Raw genomic sequence first — 22,623 nt, 5'->3', positions numbered from 1 at the left:
GTACCGCACTTCACCGCACCAACGCACTCCAATGGCCAAATCCACAACCTTGTTTTCTCAACATCACCAACAATCCAATGCAGACCCCTGGACTGGACCGAACACCTTGCTGTCCCTGTCTACCTGCTCTGCGTCTCACCAGCAAACCAAGGTCTACCTGGAAGAGACCAATTCTTAATTTCCTTCAAATATTTCTTCAGTGACAACATAATGATGGAAATCCTCTATAGCCCAGCCAACTCCACGTCTGATGCCAACACTCTTCTAATTTATTTCAACACATTTTTGGAACACTACGTCAACATCAGTGCTCCAACTAAAGCATTCAAGTGCAAGCCAAAACCTTAAGCAACTTGGTATTCTTAAGAGCTTGCTGACAATAAATGCCTAATCCGCTGAAGAAAAGAAAACTGAGGAAACGTAAAAATCACAATAACCTCATCATACTGTAGTCCCTCTGTGCAAAACACGGACAGCTCATCACATCAAACAAAGCACAGTACTACCCAAAGACCATCAATCAAGCCACCAAAATACTCTAAACACACTCTCCACAGACAAGTGCAATGCCATCACCCACTTCTTCAGTGAAGTAATTCAGAAGACCCAACAGTAAATCTGCAACATCAATCCTGCTTCTACTCATAACCTAACATAACATCCACCCCTTCCTTAGAATCCCTCGATGGCCAGCCTTCAAAATCTCGACAATCTACTCAAATCACTTAAAGCCACTTTATATGAATGTGTCTTATCTTCATCCATCATTAAAGCTCTCCAGGGAAGCTCTCTCACCTCCTACTCACCTTTGTCAGTGCTGCACTCTCTCATCTTCTTAGTAGCTCTCAAGACCGGCCTGGTCCTCCCACTCTCAAAGAAATCTACGCTTTACTCTGATGATCTCGGCAACTACCAACCCATCACTCGTATACCCTTCCTTGGCTAAGAAAACGCAGTCGACGCTTAATTCCAAGATTGCACTGCAGCATAGCGACTGCCATCATACACATCATAGGCAACAGTGCTCTTGACTATAAATGATGGTGACAACCTCTGTCTCCAGATATTGCTGGACCTCTTGGATGCCTTCGATGCAGTCGATCATTCCATCCTCATCCACACCCTGGAGTCTTGAATGGGATGAACTGGTTCTCCTACCTTTCAAACCAACACCTGGTTGTTCACATGGACACCTGGGTTCCCTCTAGTTTTAGTCCCATGTGGCTCCTTCCACAGGTAACAAAAGACACAATTGATGGACGGGATGCAGAAAAAATCAAAACATTCTCCCCCAGTCAAGAGATCTAGGTTAAATCCATCACTCGTTTGCTCCAAGAATTTTACCTCTAGCTGCAGAATACGAAGGCTGCCTTTTTTAATCAAAAAGAAAGATTGATGGACAGAATGCAAAACAATGTCATACATTCACACCAGTACAGAGATCTGGGCCTAAATCCATACTTTTTTGGCTCACCATGCCATTCCAGTTTAGACCTGGCCATATGCAAATCAGTCTTGACCCTGTGCCTCATGGGAACAGTCCAGCCCGAACTGCCAAGCCAGGTCCTCCCTGGACCGGAAACAAGCATCCTAGAACCGGTTTCGGGGTTTCACCCCTCTTCAGCCAGGTTAGCTTAAATCCAGTGGCACAGTGAGCCCTGGACCCACGTCTGGGCATACCCCGCGCACTTAGGGCGAGGAAGCAAAAGACACACAATTGATGGATGGAATGCAGAACAAATCAAAACATACACCCCCAGTCAAGAGATCTGGGTTAAATCCATCATTCTTTTGCTCACCATGCCACCCCAGTTTAGACCTGCCATATGCAAATCAGTCTTGACCCTGTGCCTCATGGGAACAGTCCAGCCCGAACTGCTAAGCCAGTTCCTCCCTGGACCGGAAACAAGCATCCTAGGACCGGTTTCATTCTGTCCATCAATTGTTATTTTTGCTTTTGTCAGCCCGAGTGGGACTGGTATGCCCAGACGTGTGTCCAGTGCTCTCCATGCCACTGGAGTCACGCTATCCTGGCTTATGAGGGCTGAGAGTCCGAAACCGGTCCTAGGATGCTTGTTTCCAGTCCAGGGAGGATCTGGCCTGGCAGTTCAGGCTGGACTGTTCTCATTGGGCGCAGGGTCAAGACTGATTTGCATATGGCTGGGTCCAAATTGGAATGGCATGGTGAGCAAAAAACCGATGGATTTAGGCCAAGGTCTCTGTACTGGGGTGAATGTATGACATTGTTCTGCATTCTGTCCATCAATTGTTTTTTTGCATCTTTCCACAGGTAACAGCATCAGAATTCACCAATATGGTGATACTCAACTCTAATTGAAAGGTTCCGCTCCAGACTTCTAGCACCTCAAAAAGAGCCTGCACGCCACTCAAATCTGAAATCCTAGCGCCTACCTTAAGCTTAGCCCCATCGAGACCAATTTCCTTTTAACTGCCAAGGACAGCAAGCAAGAAATAGTACACACCAGGCTCATTGGTTTGAACTTTGATGTCTTCCAAGCCCAACTTTCACCTCCTGCCAAGTCTCTTGGGTTCATTCTGAACCCCAACCTCAAGGAGCACATTGCCCAAAGAACTGGCACTATGGTACTAGTTCTCCTTTCTAAAGAAAGTGAAGTGTTTCATCCAGACAGCAACTTCAGAACTGCTCAAGATGATGTTAACTCTTGTTCCATGGCCTTCCAGATTCTATGCTGGTTCTTCTTAAGGGCATCCTCCACACAAAAGCACATCTGATCCAGGGCCTTAAGAAATATGATCACATCTCCCCCACTCTGAAGGAACTCCACTAGCTCCCTTTGAAAGCCCTCACAATCTTGAAAAACGGCTGCATCATTTACAGATCCATTGCAACCAGCACCATTGCTTCTCTAGCAATCTTATCTCTGGAGGCGCCCAGTACACCTGCAGCCAGGACACCATCAGACTGGAAACTAAGAAATTAAAAAAAAAAAGAAGAAGAAGAAAAAAGTCAGCAGGCCTTTTCCTGCTCTGTATCTGGGATCTAAAACAACATCCCTTTGTCCTTCAGGAACACCTCAGTGCTGCTCCAGTTCAGGAAAGATTTGAAGGCACTCCCTAAAGAACACACATCTCAATGCAGTAACAGTACACATCTGCTCCAAGAAACTATTTCTCCTTTATCACTAGTTGACTGTATGTTTGCCATTGACCCGTTTGACTAGGTTTGCGCTATTCAAATATTGCATCCTTGTATACATACATATTAGTGGCTATACATATAAATGCATAATGCAAGTGTTTTAGACAAATATTCAGACATATCTTGCTCATATTCTAAACAAGTAATCAGATTGATAGTCAAATCCAACAAGTGTTTCATCAAAGACAGAACTTCTGAAGTCTGTGGAGTGTATGCATACATAACAATCATCATTGCTCGTATTAATAGCTGAAAAATGTAGAAATGACCAGCACCAGAGCAGTGTTTTACCAAAGCCACTTAGTCAGACTGGAGTCACCCATCTGTGCTTAAGAAGAGAACCAGCTTGAGAAGAGAACCAAGTTGAGAATCCGAATGCAATGCACAGCGTGACTTCTTACAGTGACTTTAGAAATGGGGTGGAAACTGAAGAAAAGAGGGTATCCAGTTAAAATGTTTTGATGATAGAAATGTCCACATATTCCAGAATAATAATAAAAGATATATATTATTTGGGTGTGCTAAATATTGCGAGAAACTTCTTGTTATACCCAAAACAATATATAATTATTTTAAGGTATTGGTCATAATATAAAATAAACTCCAGGCATACTGCCTTATTGCCTATGATCACAAGCAATGTGCCATAGTCTGTCTTTTGCAGTTCCCTTGGGTGGCATAAGAAACCACAATGCGCTGACACAACATAATTACTTGACTTAACTCTCACATAAAGCAAAATATGTTGCTTAATAGATTAGCAGACTTATTACGTGGCCTGTCGCTACTTAGAGACACATTTAATAAGCAGGATGCAAAGAGGTTTGATCTAACAATTGCACCCTGCAGTTTAAATCGTCACATACTTCCAAATACACAGGTGTTCTGATTCTGAAATGCTATTTTATTGACATACAGACAGAAGGCACATGCAGTGACCATGAAGGAAGGGCAGTTGCCTAAAGGGTACAATGTGGCTAATTACTCTCTTAATGAGAGACCAACACTTCTTTTTTCACTGCTGTCTTCTCAACATGAATAGAATTCGGAATAGGCAAACTGATACTGGAGGGTAACTTAAACTAAAAACTGTTCCCTCTATGTTATAGCCGCCAGTGTAATCACTTTGTGTAGAATATTGTATAGAACACTTAGATTATGAATCTTTTGTAGCAATAATTTATCTTGTTTAGACATCGAGGGAAACTTTCACTGTGGGGAATAGAATTGGGCTTATTTTCGAAGTACCTTACAGATACGTCCTTCTTGATCACGTATCGGTGAGCAATAGTGTCTGAACAAATTGGATCATGTATGGGTGAGCATAACTAATTGCGAATATACTATCACTGAATTGAAGAGTACACTGTACACTGACATGTGGACAGGAGGGAATATTAAAGGGGAACTTGTAGATCAGTACAGGACTAAATAATCACTGGAACAGAAACACACTGACCTGCAGACCTAGAACCAAAAGCTCTAAGCCATAGCGATGCTCACTGCTGGGACATGGAACACAAACACAGCAACAACAGACATTTGTACACTGTAAAAGGTAACACACTGAAGTACACACAAACTTGCTTGCACTGGCATATGCAATATATTGACTCAGACATTGTGCATGACTGTGGTAACCCTGTTTTTATGTCTTCCTCGCTGGCCTAGTGTAATTAAATTGATATGAATTTCTCAAATATACTCATGTGAGGCTTCAGAAGAACTAATGATGTGACACTTCAAAAGATCTAAATCATTGCAACCTTTCTGCTGTTACCTATAAACCTCTAAGCATATTCTGCCTGACCTTCAAATCTCCATAGGCTGTAATACATTTCAATGCCATGTGCAAATGGTAGACAATTTGCTTAGAGTGAAAGAAATCTATTGGCATGCTATTTGCTTGCTGAGATCAATACTTCGTCACTGTTAGTAGATCATGTTGGTCCTTTGAGGTGATTGCTCTTTCTGTCATGCTACCAAAGCTTGTAGTCTTTCTTAATTTGAGATAATTCTGCAAGGCGTATAAATTCCAAAGAATTAAACTAAATGCTAATCCTTCCAGCATATACATTATCAGTTATAACTTTGATATCCCTTTGGTGACTGTGCTCTTTTTAAATATAACTGACAGTGGAAGACACCTCAAAAGAGGAGGTGGATACATCAATTTAGGAAGATGCACACACCGAGAGAGAGACACTTTAGGAATATGACAATTGAACCTGTACAGCAGGACCGAGGACACAGTGAAACTGTGACTGAAAATGAATTAACTGACACTAAGACACAGAAACTGGAATTAAGGTATACATTGGCATGGGGACTGAGATGTACACAGACACTGAGAAATAGACTTGATGGACCATTGACAGTGATACAGGAGGCCCCCAGATAGTGAGAGAGAATTTCATCAGGACAGAAAATGATGTACAATGTAAGAGAATGCCACACAGCCCATGGAAGGGAATGCACTGACTTGTGGAAAGAGTATATGTTTACATGAAACACAAGGAGACCAGGTTTAGACAGATATTGTTCAGTGTAACAAATACAGTAAATTTCCTGACATAACCAGTTTACACCACTATTCCCTCCAACTGCTCCACTTTATACACACCATAACACCACATCTGTCCTCTGTAATGCATCCTTATTCTAGGTCCCAAGTTTCAGCTTAACCCCAATATCTGCCACTCTGCAACATACTAAAGGACCTACCACTAGACCCTTCCACTGTGGTCACTAGTTACTGTCAGCAGTGGGACCAGAATCTCCAAATCTAAAAACTATTCCATCTCTTTCCACTCACCACTACGACCACAAAAATGAGTATACAAGAGGACCAAGATTCAGAAGACCACTTAGTTCAGATGAAATGGTTTACACAATACATGCACTCTTGGTCACCTTGGCACCCCACTTCACACACTGATCCAAATGCACAGAACCCATACTACCATTCAAATGCAAGGCTCACTGATTAAACACACAGAAGTGAGTGGAAAGTTGGAAAACTGAGCATCCTGTGGAGACATAGCCCACAATCTGCAGTTAGAAAGGGGACAAGCACAGCTCAGCAGCACCCTGTTAGCAACAATTTGTGAATCCCTGGCTTGAAATTCCATCCACATCTTTTTTTTATGCACTGCTACCTTGACTCGGATGCTAGATCTTCAGATTAATAGGTGACCTGCCCAGCCTCAGTGTCTTTTGGGTATGTACACCCATCATAACTATTACAGATTTAAATCTGGCGGAAATGTTTGTGCAAAGTATAGTGGTTGTCCCTTTTCTCAGAAGTGTTCTGTCTTTTCTTATGGTAATGTTAAGATACTCTTAATGCATCAAAAGTTTTAAAATAAAAAAAAGAAAACAAAATGTGTCCCCGGGTGCACGCCCCCCTTCCTAGGCAAAAACTGGATTCAAAATGTATCTGTGAAGGATTCCTGGACAGGAGGACTATTGTAACTGTTAACCACATTCCATTATTGAATGCAGACATTGTGCCTCTAAACTTCTATAGTTCCTTTTCAAAGTTTGCTGGATACGTCCCATCCATTATTAAGTTGTCTTAAGTATGCCACAATGGATGATTTACATTAACCTGTGAAATGTCATTAATCTTGGTTCACTAATACGTTTGTAAAGAGATTGGTGTTTATAGTGATTGTTTTATAGGTAATTTGCTTAGACCTTTTGGGCTCTATGTAAAATACAAGTTGAAAACCTTGGTGGTGTAGCTGCCCCAAAAGAAACATTTATCTGATTCTAGCTCATAGAACAATAATCCAGAAATGTATTTTTATCTCTATCGTGCCTATATCTATTAATGAATGTGAATATTCTTATTGAGGTGTAGGACACTCTTGTTCATTTAGGCTTGTATGGATCAAGTTCCCCCGCCCAGGGATGCTTGGTTTGGATTGTTGAATTCTGCCTAAGTTTTTCGTAGAGGGCCTAGGTTCTATTTATCTTAGCACTTGGGTAGTATTTTAAGAAGTCAATACTGACCATAAGTATTTGCTGTGTATTCATGAAGAACTATAGTGCTTATTATAGTGCATCTGTAAATGTACCATTAACTACTGTATTAGAAATCTGCTTGGTCAGGCTCACCACCACATCACAGCAAATTTCATCTACAGATAAAATGCCTATCACATTTGATCTAATACTTAAATAATCAATTGCTTTTCTCTCCTTTTTTTAGGGGTTATGGCTTTGTGAAATTTGGAGATATGGAGGAGCAGAAGAGAGCCTTAAAAGAATGCCACTTGAAAGCAGGTCTTGGAACAAAATCTTTGCGGCTCAGCCTAGCCATCGATAGGCGGTAATGAGCAAACATTTATCTATCCATTGTTGGTTCAGATTCCAGAATTGGCTCCACAATAGCTGCATAGCTAGGACTTATATTTGTTTTTTTCAGTTAAAAGCAGGAGCTTTTCTTACTCTTAATCATTAGGAATCTGGAGTTTATATTTTGGGAGTATTTATGAAGATTTTATCCTTAAAAAGGTGTCTTGGTCGTGAAAAGAAATATAAGCAAAACGTGTTAATGAGAAGCATATGTTTGGGGCACGGTAGTAAATGGCAAATGGTCGTCTATAGAGTGTTGAGGTGTGTTAAAAGGGAAATCTAGCTAGACTTCCTTCACAATAAAATCTGGGCCTGAGTGGTGGTAAACAGACGATCTGTGAGCACAGTATGGTAAATATGATATTAGGCCACCTGCACCCTGCAATAGGAAATCAGGACACTCAGTTTTATGACTTGGAGTTAGTAAGGTAAAAGAAAAGGCAAGGCTCTCAGTGTTTACGAGAATTTGAGCTCATGGAGTGGTGTAAAAGAAAGCCAGGCATGAATGACAATGCATAGGAAATCTAGAGGCACTGATGGTTGAAATGGAAAGTAGCATATGGAAGGTTGCTAAGAAGGAAATCTTGTGTTAATGAAAATGGGGTATACCAAAGGGGACGAAGGGAATGCTTGAATTAAACGTAGCCACGGGTAATTACGCTGGCCCACATCACAGTCCATTTGAAAGAAAATAGGAACATATGACAGAGTGGCCAAAAATAAACGTGATCTTAAACATTCAGTAGGTGCCTGCAAACAAATAAATAAATACAGCTTTTCAAGACATTTTGCTTTAGTGAAATATAGGTAATAAATTCAGGACTGTGCCCTCAATAAAGAATACGATTTCAATAAAGTATCGACGTGGAAGCAAAATGTACTCATAGAAATAAGAATCTTACATACAAAGAAATTACATTTGAAAAGGAAGCATGCACAAACAAAATACAAATGCTATAAAGTAGGGATAGGCCAGGCCCTTTAATTTACAGGGGTTATTTGCAATCAAAAGCTTCACGTATACATACTGCAATGCTCTCACTAAAGCATTCTTGACTGTCTGGGTAGATCAAAGCCAACGCTTACCTCAAGAGGGTTGTGTGGTGCAAACTAGCCACAGTGACACACAGTTATCAGAAAGTGTCACTGCTCTGCCAAGGTTTTATCATAACAACAGTATATTTTATCTCATGCCCTGCTCACAAGCTCAACTTCATTATCACCACAAAGTCATGAAAATCACCACTCACATTTTTCAAATAGCGTTACAAAAGTGCTAATACAGTGATCTTTTCAGTTGGTATCAGAAGCCAAAAAGAGTTCTGTACCTCAACTCTTGCTTTATCGTAATATGCAAACGGATAAGTAGATGAAAACCTGTTCTAATTAGGTAGCGGATGCACTTGCATATTCTCATCAAGAAAGATTATCCGATTTTTGATAGCTGATCGTTGTAAGCAGTACAGTTGTTTACTATTCGTTCTGAATTCAATGGTTAGGCATCCTTCCCGAAATTCTTGTGGCAGCAGTTTTTCAGTGCGTTCAGGCAGTTTATCTCTATTTTAATTAACTAAAGTGCTTTCTTATTAGAGCTCCTGAGGGTTTCAAACAATTTTCTGTCTTGAAGCGATTTGCTGCTGGTTTTTCCATAAACCACAAGAAGACCATTCTATTTCCTCAGAGCAGTTGCAGTTCATGGAGGTTATTCTGTTTGCTCCCTAGGGATTGTGCACTTAACTCCAGCGTAACTCTGGACTTCAAATACGCAGCCAACTTTTCAATATAAGCCAGGATCTATGCTTTCAATTTCCAGAAGGTTCTGGCATTATTGGATCCATTCAACTCTGTAGTTTTCATGCCAGCCTGAAAATCTAAGAAACATAACTTTGTTTCTCTTCTCATGCAGAACGATGCATTCTTCCACAGCTACAGCCAGCTATGCCTTCATAGGCTCAGGAGCTTCTGCTTGTGTAGTTTCTCAAGACAACCTCATTGTAGGGTGACCAGATGGCCTGAATATCCCCGGACAGTTCCGGTTATTGGAGAAGTGTCCCGACACTTTTCTCCAACTTTAAAAAATGTCTCAATTTGTGTGTAATGCCCGGGTGAAGCAGAGAAATGTCCACGTTTTTTGTTGTTGTTTAGTGCCTGAGTTTAGCATATTCACTGGTGTAAAACAGATGTGCGCATGCTCACTTTGCACTACTGGAGAAGTTTTGCCCTGACCTCACTTTGGTGAGCGTTGTAGTGCAAATGAAAATCCATCAAAGAGAGACATTTTCTCTCTGGATTTCCCTCCTCTTTCTACAAAGGCTAGCCACCAGTGTGACCCTGCTCTGCCCTATAAAGCCAGCGAGCACCAGCCAAAGGCAAAAGGGTCTTGGAGTGTAACCAGCCTGTATGACCCTCCCCATCCCTAACTGCGCCAGCAAGTTAGGACCCTGTCTCCACATCAGAGATGCTCCAGCTAGTATCTTTCAGCAGCCACACAAGACTTGCCCTCCCGGCCTGCAAGCTAGTACAGTATTTGCAACATGAGTATTTAAATGGCTCTGTGCCGTTTTCTGTTTGTTGTTTGGCATGTGTTTTTTCCTCCTCCCCCTCAAAAATACCGGACATTTGTTAAAAAGTTTCTTGGACGTAAGTCGGAGCTGCAAGTGACTAAGGAGCAGGAGGTAAGTGTGACAGAGGGGCTGGGTTTGTGTGCACAGCTGAGTTCCTGGTCTAGGGTGGAATAGAAATCAAAGCTTACACTTCGAGTGACCTCCATCTTAGGACACATCCTCACTGCTTCAAAAGTATGGATGTCATTTTTGATGAAGTTATATTTCCTCCCCCATGTTAACGTGGTGGTCATGGGAATCAACTTACAGTGCCCAAATTTCAAATAACCCTCCCACCGGACCAACGGGATGACAAAACTAGGCAATAGTAACGTGGTTTACAAATGGACTCCCAAAAATACAACCAGGTGACCAGATTTTGCATGAACCTTAAGAGGCATAAACAGTTACAATCAGGCTTACAATCAGGCTTGAAAGTTCTATATTAGCGGCCAATACAAGCAAGCATCAAGTTAAAGGTACTCTACACTTGCACAGGAATAGTGGGCAAGGCTCTGGCCCACTTCAGCGGGGAGAGCCAACAACAAGCGCTCCAGGAGGTAAACTTGAACGTTGTTAAGATGATGTAGGTGAGGTGTGGGGGGGTGATGTTTGAATGACCCCAGGTGGATGGAATTGCAGCCTGTCTGCTCACCTTTGTCGCATATGTTAGAGGGCCTGTGGAAGTTGGAATAACTAAAGAGATCTTTGGGATGGGGGGGGGGGTCTAAATAAACAGTTATTGGTTGTCAAACTATTACTAAAGTGGTGAAATCTTTGCCCAGACAGTATTATGTGTAAAAATAACAAAATATTTCAAGGAATGCTACAACTATGTGCCGCTTAGTTTGGCTTTTCTTGCTACATCATTTAGTCAACCCTGCCCCATAATTTACTGCTGCCTGCCACATAATTCTAGTGGTCCTGCATATTATATAGAGATCATTAATTATTCAAGCATGTAATTCAGTGCACAAGTAATATTACATAGGATGTGGGCCACCAGGTGTAGGAGTCACATGTCATCCATATTGCTGGACATTATATGTTAAGATTGTCTGACCTAGAGAAATAAAGTGGCAGATTTGCTGAGTTTTCAAATTGTACAGTAACCAAAGTTACTGCTTTGCATGAATAGACCGTACAACAGTGCCATATCCTCCGTGATATAGTTTTGCTGCACTATCCCTAGTAGTGGCCCACATTAGACTTCCTTGCCCCAGTGCACACACCTTTTCACTCTATTGTAAGTGTCTATGCAAGTCAAGCATCAGTTTTGCACTAGAAGGGTGCCCCTTCCAGTTCAAAATACTATGTTTTGACTAAGAAATCATTTTCCCACTAGACATTACCATCACAATCCATTGGTGGTTGCATGGGAACCCCCATGGACGGCCCTTGCTGCAAAGAAGGGTTTAGTGCTATTTTCCAATGCAAATCAGGATTTAAGTTGTAAAGTAAAACCCAAGACAATTTTATGTGCTGGGTTTGCGTCACATTTGTGAACTAAACCTGGTGCAGCGCATTAGAAAATCTGCCCCCACAATCTCAGGGTTTAAATCAACAGTGTTTGGGGTTGTCTATACTAATTATAATTTATTATTACCCAAATAAGCTCTTGTTAGCAACCTTAGCATAACAAAAGGTTGACGGGAAAAACACTATAAGGTTCTGAACATGTGCCTTGCAGTTTGCATGCATGCGTTTGTGAAGGAGGCTGTCATTGTCATTTTTCTATGTCTGATAGCTGTCAAATAGTCCTACTTATATGTCGATGGTTGCTGCAAACGTTAATTCTATTTCTATGTCCATGACCTGTCCCTGTTTTTTGTTTTGAGAATCTGGTCACCCTACCTCATTGTGTCAAAGACACCATTAACTAATCATAAACCATTACAAGTTTTAAAGTATTTGAACTGAAAGAAAACTTCTTAGCACTTAAATTCTTTTTCCTTCTGTACCAAGGGAAAGTTGCTCAGGTTTGCTCAAACAAAATAGCACCAATTCATGTCTGAGGAAATCTGGCGGAATAAGCACCGGCTGGCCAGAGCCCCTTGATTTGCAAGGCAGAGGATGTGACACATCTACATTCCTGCACTCAGAATATGACTCCACCTACCCCTGATGGTTCTACAATGACAGTTTTTCATTCTTGACTAGAATCCAACCCCTGGTGGATCGTCCAATCGAGCACTCATCAGATTTTTTATGGTTACTACTACTGGCTGTCCTACCTCGTCTTGAAGAGGACCCGATATGACTTCAAGTGAATTGCGCACTTTCTTGGGTCGAAACATCGACGTGCCTACACAATCTTTCCCCATTCTCTACACTCCATGTAATAGTAGAACCATGTATGGATTGGAGATTCAATTAAATAGGGATTGATGTCTACTGGATGAACATTTTATATACATTTTGTACAGCACTGTATATATGTTATTCACCCAAAGCACTTTGTCCGTTTTAGATCACCTTATCACTGATTAGTTTGTTTGCGTCGCCCTTTTTTTAAAAAACAAAATTGTTGTTTTTTGTGACAGCCTGACTAAGATATACCTCTAATTGTATACCAGAAAAATGAATTAATTCACGAATACAGTTGATATAGATTACATAAATCTAGGTGTGTGTGAATGGGCAATGAACACCAGAGAAAATATGCTGTGCAAAATGAGGTTTATTCAACGTCTCTTTGGCGCAGAGGTTTAAAAATGCTCGGTTTCCCTCCCGTCTTTCACTCAGAGGTAGGGTGGTTCACAGGACCCTGTCGTCGTCCAACCAAGCCGAGTTCAAGGAGCATAAAAATAAAACAAGAAAAAGAGGAAGGTTTTAGGATACGTGGTCTGGTTATGTGCGTTGATTTTAGGGAGGGGAGTAAGGGATGAACACCCACACGCGGTTCCGTCACCATGTGTTCGCCCATTGCGTTTATAAGAATGCGCTGTCTTCAATTGCCAAAGACGCCGGTTACATTGTTAACCCTCCCCTTGGCTATTGGCGCTTTCGCGGCTGAGCTCCCTTTCCCAAACCACCCCCGGATGCGGTCTCGTACCTCTGGGAGCCACTCTCCTCCGGTAGTGTGGCTGGCGTCCGCGTAGTACCGGATAGGGTCCGGCTCCCGATTCTTGTCATCCTGGCTCTGTAGTCCTTGAGCCGAAGACGGCGACCTCCGTTACGGCGCCAACAGGAGACTCCTCGTCGGGGTCTTTGGGGTTGTAGTTCCTCCTGTTCTTGCTCTCCGTCCTCGGTTTCTCGTCCTGTTGTGACACCCGGCTTCTCTCCTCCTCTTCGCTACTCCTCGTGTTTCATGCTATAAGGCCCTCCTTCTCTTCTTCACCGTCTTCTATTGGCGCATGTGACGGTGCAACATGGGTCGGCCCCGACTCCAGGAAGTAGGGAAAGTTAAAGATACCGATACCGCTCTCCGCCGAGTGTCCAAAGGGAGACTGAAAACAAAGTACAGGAGACACATAAGGGGGGGAAGAACATCATCGTTCTTCTCTTCCTCCCGTTCCCGGACAGGCACATCGTGACTGTGTGTTTACCTTTTTTCTCTTTATTTAATAATGCTGTTAAAGTAATTCTCTAAAACTCCCGACCTACCTTACCTTTGATTTCAGACACCCAGGTTCTGAGGGTCACTGTGTAACCCCATTATACTTAATGTCATAATTCTAGGTGGCAGAACTGAAGGCTTAAGTGTAGCCTGACAAAATATAGGTGGTACAAGGATTTCTCCTGTTGCTGCAACAATATAAAATTTCCTAGCTAGAGTGAAGAAAAGTTGCAGTTCTTTTATGGGCACACGGATGAGGATTGTGCATGTAATACTGGTTGTTTTTTGGCCTGCTGCAAATAAACAATCATAATAAACACTGGACTCAATGGCCCATTAGTCTGTAAGACAATAGCAAACCCGTTCCAATGATGTTTATACGATTTCAGTATGAAGGTGTTAGAATCCGGGGTCTCTGGTTGGCGCAGGTATGCACTTGCGACAAGCAGGGACCCTTTTCATCTAAGTCAGGGCAAAGGATCACCTCTTTAAAAATAACCCCTGCTCACCCTCTAGGTAACGTGGCGCGAGCAGTCAGGCTAAATTTCCAGAGGGCATAAGGTTAAGCGTTCAAGGTGTCCCACACAATAATCACCTCCCCACCACACACAGACACAAGGCTGTATTTCTGTAAAAATATAACTTTTATATAAAGGATTTCTTGCAGGCAGGTTGCTCAAATACAGTTGTCTTGGTTACTCACAGTTCCAGTTACTTGCAAAGGCTTAAGGGCAATCCACAGGTCTTTAAATGACACAGTTCGATGTAAAATCAGGTCTTTTGGCTGGTTGTGCGCTTCGTAGCGCTTTAAATCCGCTCTTGGGGGTTATTCTTGTGCACCGTGCCGTTTCCCACGCTTCTCGCGTGAGGTACGCTTCGCCAGGCCTTAAGCCAGACGGGCCGTACTGGCTGGGACGCTCCGAACGTACGTTGGGCTTCGAATGCTGAGTCTCACGCTTCACGCGTGGGCGCGGCCGATGATCTTCAATGCTATACGGTCCGTATAGCCCTAGACACGCTCCGTACTCAGGCAAAGATCAGCAAGACGTGGGCAGCCTGAACGAGGCGATGGTATGAATATGAGGAAGTGGCTTGTTTTGGAGACATAGCGAAGTTGTAAGAACACGAGTAGAAAAGACCTTTGAGTGCGAAGAATTTCGGGAATTAAGGGCCCTATAATACAGATATGTTGATGGAAACATGACATGGCTTGCCACGTTTTGAAAGAAAAAATAGAGAATATCCACCTACCTCGAGCAATAATTGGAACAGAATAGGTATACTTTACTTTCATTAAGGTTGGACTTTGAAAATATTGTAGATTTGAGTGCCCTAGTCCTGAGGAGGCCTGTAATTTACTTGGCTGAAACGCGTCGACAACAATGGTGAAGACACTCATGAGATTTTGGACTTTGTGTTAAGTAGTAGAGAGTACTTCAAAAGGAATGAGGTTGCAATAGTTGATCTCGAAGTGACTCTAAAAGAGTGTTCTTTTGGTAAGGAATTCTTCAGAGAAATAAGGTGAGAAGCATCCTGATTAACTATTAGGGTATCACTCAGACAAGATGCAATAAGGAGAATATAATTTCTTTGTCAGAGGTGCAAATATGGATGTGTTGAATTCGTTTTATGTATGTAAATAATGTATATGTTTGTATATATATGAAAAGAAAAAAAGAAAAAAACAAGATATAGTTATGGGAGATGAGTAAAGTATGAAATAAATATACATACTATCATTCAACCTAAGAGTATAACTATTTTCTTAGTGAAACTGTTTTTTGACTTCTATGTGGAAATAAAAATTTAAAAAGATTTCTTACAGAAAAAGAAGATAACTCATAGGAGGAGGTAACTTAGCTGTCTCCTCTATTAGTGATTACACTATTGATCCCGGGGCATTATTTCTATATACCGTACTCAGGCAGCAGCACTCGTAGGTACGGGGCGACTTACGTTCTCTGTGCGAACCAACGCTGTACTCCAGGTTCTCTTTGTCAGTACGCTCCAGCACCCAGGCAGCAGCGCTCACAGGTACGGGGCAGACTTACGTTCCAGAGTCCCCAAGTGTCCTCAAGGCATGCACGGTTCGTACAGGGTGGTACGGACCGTACGTTCAGCGCGAGGGGGCGCAAAGGCTTATTTCTTCGGGGGCAAATGTTCGCGGCAATCTGCGGAGGCTGAACACGAGTGTCCCACGTCGCGTCTGGGTCCCGGCTCCTCCGTGGACAGCGATGCTTCGTGGGGGCGCTCCTCAGTCTCCCAGCACACCGGCGATGGCAGAAGCAGAGGGGGCAGCCTGGGGCAAGATCTCAGCGCAGCGTGCTGTCGGCTTCGTCCGGTTGGGGCGAACAGTGCCCACGTCTTCACGGGGATCTCTGCGGCCCGGGGGGGTGGCAGAGGTCGATGCTCGGACAGGGGATCTCCTCCTCACTTTGCGAGCGATGGCTCACGGGGGTAGTTGCTCACTTTGTTTAGGCCGGTGGGCCCGCACTGTGTTTGCAGTCACGTCCAGCGGCAGACGGTCGCGTTGTTTAGGGAGATCAGGGCTTAAGTTTCTCCAGAGTTAGCGGTGTAGGCTCACCCACGGCAGTCTCTTCTCCTGCAAAGGGGGGGGGTAGCGCCCAATGTTCCTGGGGCGCAGTTCAGGAGGCAAGTTCTCTAGCAAGCCCTTGGAGATTAGTTCAGCACAAGTTACAAACAAAGTCTTTTCTTTAAGTCCTTTTCCCCTCCTTCCAGCAGACAGGCACCCACTGCAGGCCAGTCTCTCAGGCAGAGAGACAGTACTCCTCCTTCAGCTTCTCCAGGTCCTTCTCCTTCAGGCAGAGGTTCGTCGTAGTGCAAACAGGATCTGATTTCTTAGGAGCCAGGCTCCTACTTTTATAGCACAATTCTTTTGTTCTTTAGCGCCAGGGGGCCTGGGCCTGGCTCAGTCCAGTTTTGGAGCACTTTGTTGTGGTGAATCGGCGGTTTCCTTTCAGCAGCAGGGCAGAGACATCAGCCGCTCCACAGGGGGCGGAGCCGGCTTTGTGGTGGCAGAGCACAGGTCTATTCAAGAGTCAAGGTTTACTCCTCCCACCCATCCTGGTGTAATCTCTCTACCCACCACCTGGCAGCCAGCCTGTCTCTTGGAATTCCCCAGCCCTGCTCCTTACTGTTGCTAGGCAGAACACACACAGCGCAGAGGCGGACTGAATGGCCAGATCAGCAAATACTAGCTTTCTAAAAGTAGTATTTACAAACACAGGATATTAAAATAAACTTTACTAAAAGAAGTATTTTATTATTCTGAGTTCAGGCATACTAAACATGACTTTCTACCATGCTCTATGAGTCCACTGGGATTACAGCGTGTAGTAAATCCAGCAGCCCATTCTGGCCTATGGAGAGCAGGTAGCCTTCAATAGTGAAAAACGAAAATGGCTGTAATTCACTATTAAGACATGCCACACACATCAGGGCATGTCCTACCTTATGCCTACAATGCACCCTGCCCTTGGGCCTACCAGAGGGGTGACTAATATGCAGTTAAGGGAAGGTTTAGGGACTGGCAAGTGGGTGCACTTGCGCAGTCAGCGCGACAGTAACAGACTGCACGCAGGTTCTGCAGTGGCAGACCCTAGACACATTTTACTAGGCCGCTTCTGTGGGTGGCACAACCAGTGCTGCAAGCCCACCAGTGGTATTTGTATTTACAAGCCCTGGCACTCCTGGTGCACTTTACTAGGGGCTGACAGTAAACCAAATAAACCAATCATGGACACCAATCAATGTATACATTTTACCATAGGGAGAGCATATGCACCTTAGCACTGATCAGCAGTGGTAAGGTGCCCAGAGTCATAAATCAGCCAACAACAGGTCAGGAAAAATACAGGAGGAAGGCAAAAAGTTTAGGAATGACCCTGCAAAAAGGGCCAAGTCCAACAAAAGGTCTCAAGAAAACTGCACTTTCCCTTTCTTTGTGCAGTAGTCCATTATCTGTGGAACCTTTTCTTGTCACAATTGTAAACTTGTTTCTGTTCAACTCCTAGCAAAATAGTTGTTGAGCTCCACACCACAGTCCTTCTACCACAAATACCTAGTCCAAACTAGCTCTAAACATACAAATGTATCCGTTACCACCAGATGTGCATATGTCATCATTAAAAAAAAAAATGGGGTGTGGTTGCAGATTACTGATGAAGTGTGTGACAGTGCTCTCTTCCATGCTCTTAACATTTAGAAGCTCCTTCACCGTACCTAGAAGATTTAGTATTTTGTGTCCGAACTTAAGACTTGAATTATGCATGTTGAAAGCTTAACCAATTAGGTCATCCCCTCACTTTATTCCAATAGAACTTTTTAAACGTAGCTGCTGTGGACCAGTCGTCCACATTTAAGATATCTCAAGGCAGTTGTCTAGAAGAAGTTGACTCCTTCAATGCCGAGTGAGCACCAAATTTAATGATGTCTATGCCTGCTTCACTCCTTAGCCAGCGTACCCATCTTGCATTTCTGAAAGACACTGGGCGGAAAGGTTTCAGGTCAATATCAGAAGTCGTCCTGATATCAGGAGTCGTGACCTCCTCTGCCATCACTTCGTCTCTCCTGTGCAATCTGACTACCCACAGTTTAGCATTATTTGGAAATGTTTGATAAATCCAGTTCCAATATCAGATTTTTTCCTCCAAGTTACTGTAAAAGTTACTGTTTTCTGTGGCGAACATCCTTACTGAGACATCCAGAAACATGATATCCGCCACCCTTTTACAGGATATCAAACACAACAACGTAGACAGCTTAGCTGGAAGTTATCGTCTTAGCAGGAATTGATTATCCTGCAAATACAGAAGATGTAGGACAATTTTCACATCCTATAGCTTACAATATTTTAGACTTAGCAGGGTACAACCAGTGGGTGTTTGCCCAGTGGCGCCCTGATAATTGCCATATGGCTTGCAGAAATCTGAGACCTGCATGCATTAATCGTTCTGCAAACTTGACCCTTTTCTGCTAATTCTGAGAAGTTTTAGATGTTAACCATGTCTGTTCCCCCTGATCCAAAACCTGTCCTGTACAACACCCGCACTATGTTTTACAGTCTGTAATATATTGTTTGATGATGGTTTCTGATCAGACCTGATGATGTTTGCAGCTTGGAATGAAAATCATAGAGCATTTCATCGTCTCTGGTAATTTTCAACACAATTATCCTTCCAGACTAGTTGGTGTAAGTTGCCCTGATTGACCTTCAGCAGGTTTTTATAATGGGGCAAAAGATTACCGAACCTCACAAAAGTTCCAAAAGGAATGGAAACCAAGCTTGTGATCTCCAAAAAGGTGTCACTGAGAGTAGCCCCCCCGCTTATGTCTCTTCACCTGCATGGAGAGTCTGATGATCATGGGTAAGGAGTGAGGCATAGTTGGGATTGTTTCCTCATTCCAGAGTGGAGGTGTCTGTGGCTTCTGCCAATGAGTCTCCCAACAGGATGCAGAAAGGTCCATCTCGAAAGGTCCACTTCCAGTCAATCTGATATAGAATATTTTCGTGTCTAACTTCCAGACACTGAAGTCTCTCGGATTTCTAGAATTTGATTCTTCTATCAGGGTACTGTTTCCCTGGCAGATACTGCACTGAGACTGACTCTGTTTTTCCAAATAAAAGTGCCAACTGTCCTTAGACAGTTTTTCCACCACCAAATTTTGCCTTTTCAGGGCCACTAAACTGGACACTTTGTCCCCTGCCATGCACTTAAAAGAACCCTGTCAAAAGGTCCAGACAGGAAGGTAATCCATTGTGTCAGGACTCCTACTTGGCACAAAACAATTTATGTTTCCACTGTCTGGTTGCTGAAAGCTCAGTTTTGTTCTACCAGACTTCTGTCTCCGAGTTTGTTAGAGGTACAGGGACTGCCTAAAACTGGATTTTAGCTTTAGATGCAGGAGGACACTAGAAGTACCATAGAATACTCCCCACTCATACTACTATCCCTCAGAGTATATATTTAGTGTGACCAAAGAGTTCAGCCATCTTGAAAATGCCTAACCTGGGTAGACGTAGCCCTAAGAACTGTTACCTCTTTGGGTTGGGCAACCCTTGGGGTCATTCCCACCTACTAGCTCACGCAAGACATGCATGTGGCACCTCCAGGCACCCACTCCAGAACACTCTAACACTCCTAGACCTGTGGAAATGAGTAGAGGACTGAACCTGCTGTCTGAGACCAAGAGAAGAATCCTACAAGACTTGATTTGCTCTCCCTCTTGTTCCCCGGACAAAGAAGTGGACTCTTAAGGTCATAAGGCTGATCTCCTGTTAAATCCTAGGACCAGCAAGTTGTAAGAGGCCTTTTTCTGCAACTGGCCAGCTGACCAGTGGCAACTTGACCTGACCTGAACTGAGCAATCCAGTTGGCCTCTGCCTTGTACCCTGTGAGCCTCTAAGTGCCTCCCCTGTGTCCCGGGGGGGCTTTAAAAGTGTAAATCCCAATCCACCACATGATTACAGTACTAATGTCAGAAGGTAAAATCTTTGACCAGAATGAAACTGATTAGTCCATCTGAACTGCGTTCTATTGCGGTCAGCGTCAAAATGTGCCTAGGTCCTGTTCTACCACCACCATTGACTAGTATTAGCAATTAGTGCTTCTTTGTGATATCTGAGGTTACCCTTATTGATTTTTTTTGTAATTTTGTTGTCATTATGTTTGTTAAAATTTACTCTTTCTGATTCAGTTGGGATTTTTATTGTTTTGCATTTCAACTTAACTACTGTTTTAGTTACAGCATAATAAAGTTAAGCCAGTCTGCCCTGTGCCAGGCTGTTGAGCTCAGGTTAATTTGGTGACTTTGAGAGTTCACTCAGACAGGAATTGTGGTTAATACCTGGGATGGGTACTTGAGCCCCCCCCCTCCTCCTTCCCCGCAACGAATAACCAGTTAATTTTGTTATGACAATATTTTGATTTTTGAACAGGTGATACGCCAAAAATTCCAAAGAAGATTGTGTGGAACAACATAGAGATGACTAATAGAGTCCACACTATTACATTACAATGTAGTAGAGGTAAACATTGGAAAAAAACAAAATCAGAATGCACCTCTTCCAGAGTCCAACCTATAGAAGACGCCATACCCCGTTTAACTGCCTCCCTGTCACCGCACTTCAGCCACGTCCTCCATACTACCGGAGTTCTTTCTCCAGGGAATGGTCAAGGTTCCTAGGTAGTTTCAGCCATCTTCTCAGTAGACTGGAGGAAGACCAACTTAGGATCTCTGTAAGAAAGTGCCCTCTTTTTACATGGTTGCCCCCACTTTTTGCCAAACTGTTGATGTACTTTGACTGAGTGTGCCCTGAGTTCCTGCCAACCAGGTACCCAGGGCCTATGTTCCTACCCTAAACTGCATTGATACAAAACCCAATGGCACATGTAAGTCTCTTGTAGATGGTACCATAGGTACCGAGGGCACTGTGGCCAGGGAAGGCTGCAGCACTTATTGTACAACCCTTGGAGGCTCTATATATATATATATATATATATATATATATATATATATATATATATATATATATATATATATATATATATTCATATTCGTTCTCTCTCTCTCTCTCGTTCTCTCTCTCTCTCTCTCGCGCTCTCTCTCTCTCTCTCGTTCTCTCTCTCTCTCTCTCTCTCGTTCTCTCTCTCTCTCTCGTTCTCTCTCTCTCTCTCGTTCTCTCTCTCTAATTCTCGTTCTCTCTCGTTCTCTCTCGTTTCTTTCTTTTTCTTGCAGGCTGCATGTTTTGGTGCAGAACAAAGTGAAGAGTCGACATGGCACACATCCCTGTGTGCCATGCCTACAACCCACTGCACTGGCATAGGTAAGCCACCCCTATAATTGGGTGCACTAAACCAGTGGTGAGGTTACAGGTGCTTGAGCCCTGTACCCCTACAGTGTCTAAACCAATTCTTAGACATTGTAAGAGCAGTAACGCCATAAATACTATATGGTGCTGGGAGTTTGTCACTACGAACTCCAAAGCACCATCATGGCTTTACTGAAAACGCTGAAGTTTGAGATCGAACTTCTCGGCACATTAAACCCACACTGACGCCAGTGAGGGATTTAATGAAAAATTCATTAAGAGGGCATCTTAGAGATGCCCCCTGAAAAACGACCTAACTCAAATGTCCTGGCTGAGTGGCAGCTCACGGGTTGCCACCACCAGATATGTTTCTGGACCCCTGGGTTGAGAGCCTGCTGCTCTTGTGGGACTGAAACAGTGCACATCCTCGGGCGAGGTGCCAAGTCTCCTCCCTCAGGATGGGCAGGGTCCATGAAGGGAAAGCTTCAAAGATTTGCTGCCTTTGTGAGCTACCCCAGCTATTTGCTGCTTCCAGGTGGCGGCCCAGAATTCTTTCTTCTAAATATATATATATATATATATATATATATATATATATATATATATATATATATATATATATATATATATATATATATATATATATTACCTACTGGCGGTCGCCAGTAGGTAGTTATAGTTAGGACCACGTTTCCATAGGAAAACCTCAACATTCTATTTTGAATAACTTTGGCGCCGGTCGACGAATCCTCGCGAATTTCTCAAAATAGGTGGGGCGCTACGCTCCGCTCCTACCCTGAAAGTCTCGGGGGGATCCGTCAAGCGGGGGCTGAGATAAAAGGGGGGTCCCAAAACGCGTTTTTCCCATGCATTTTTCCATAGGACCTTTAGAACGAGCTACAGCCCGAACGGCTGAACAGAATTACTCAAAATTTGGCAGAGAGGTAGTCCCTAGGTCAAGGAAGTGCCTTTTGTAGGTTTGGTGTAAATCTGTTCAGTAGATTCTGAGAAAATAGCCTTTAAATCAATATATATATCTGAGCCAGCTTACGGTGCGCTTACCGTACGCTTACGGTAAGCGTACGGT

General features: G+C 43.2%; 1 protein-coding gene across 1 annotated transcript in view; it reads left to right on the top strand.

The window, feature by feature from the left end:
* The window catches only part of C5_2H6orf52 (chromosome 5_2 C6orf52 homolog), a 187,686-nt gene that overhangs the window by 100,576 nt on the left and 64,487 nt on the right, over positions 1 to 22,623 (top strand). The window contains exon 6 of the mRNA XM_085607263.1: positions 7,398 to 7,517. Within this exon, the coding sequence (XP_085463389.1) occupies positions 7,398 to 7,517 (120 nt within the window). The remainder of the gene's footprint in view (positions 1 to 7,397; positions 7,518 to 22,623) is intronic.

This window comes from Triturus cristatus, chromosome 5_2 (assembly GCF_964204655.1).
Source record: "Triturus cristatus chromosome 5_2, aTriCri1.1, whole genome shotgun sequence".
Classification (NCBI taxonomy): Eukaryota; Metazoa; Chordata; class Amphibia; order Caudata; family Salamandridae; genus Triturus; species Triturus cristatus.
The sequence above is the reverse complement of the archived record's forward strand: the minus strand, read 5'-3'. Positions and strand labels throughout refer to the sequence as shown.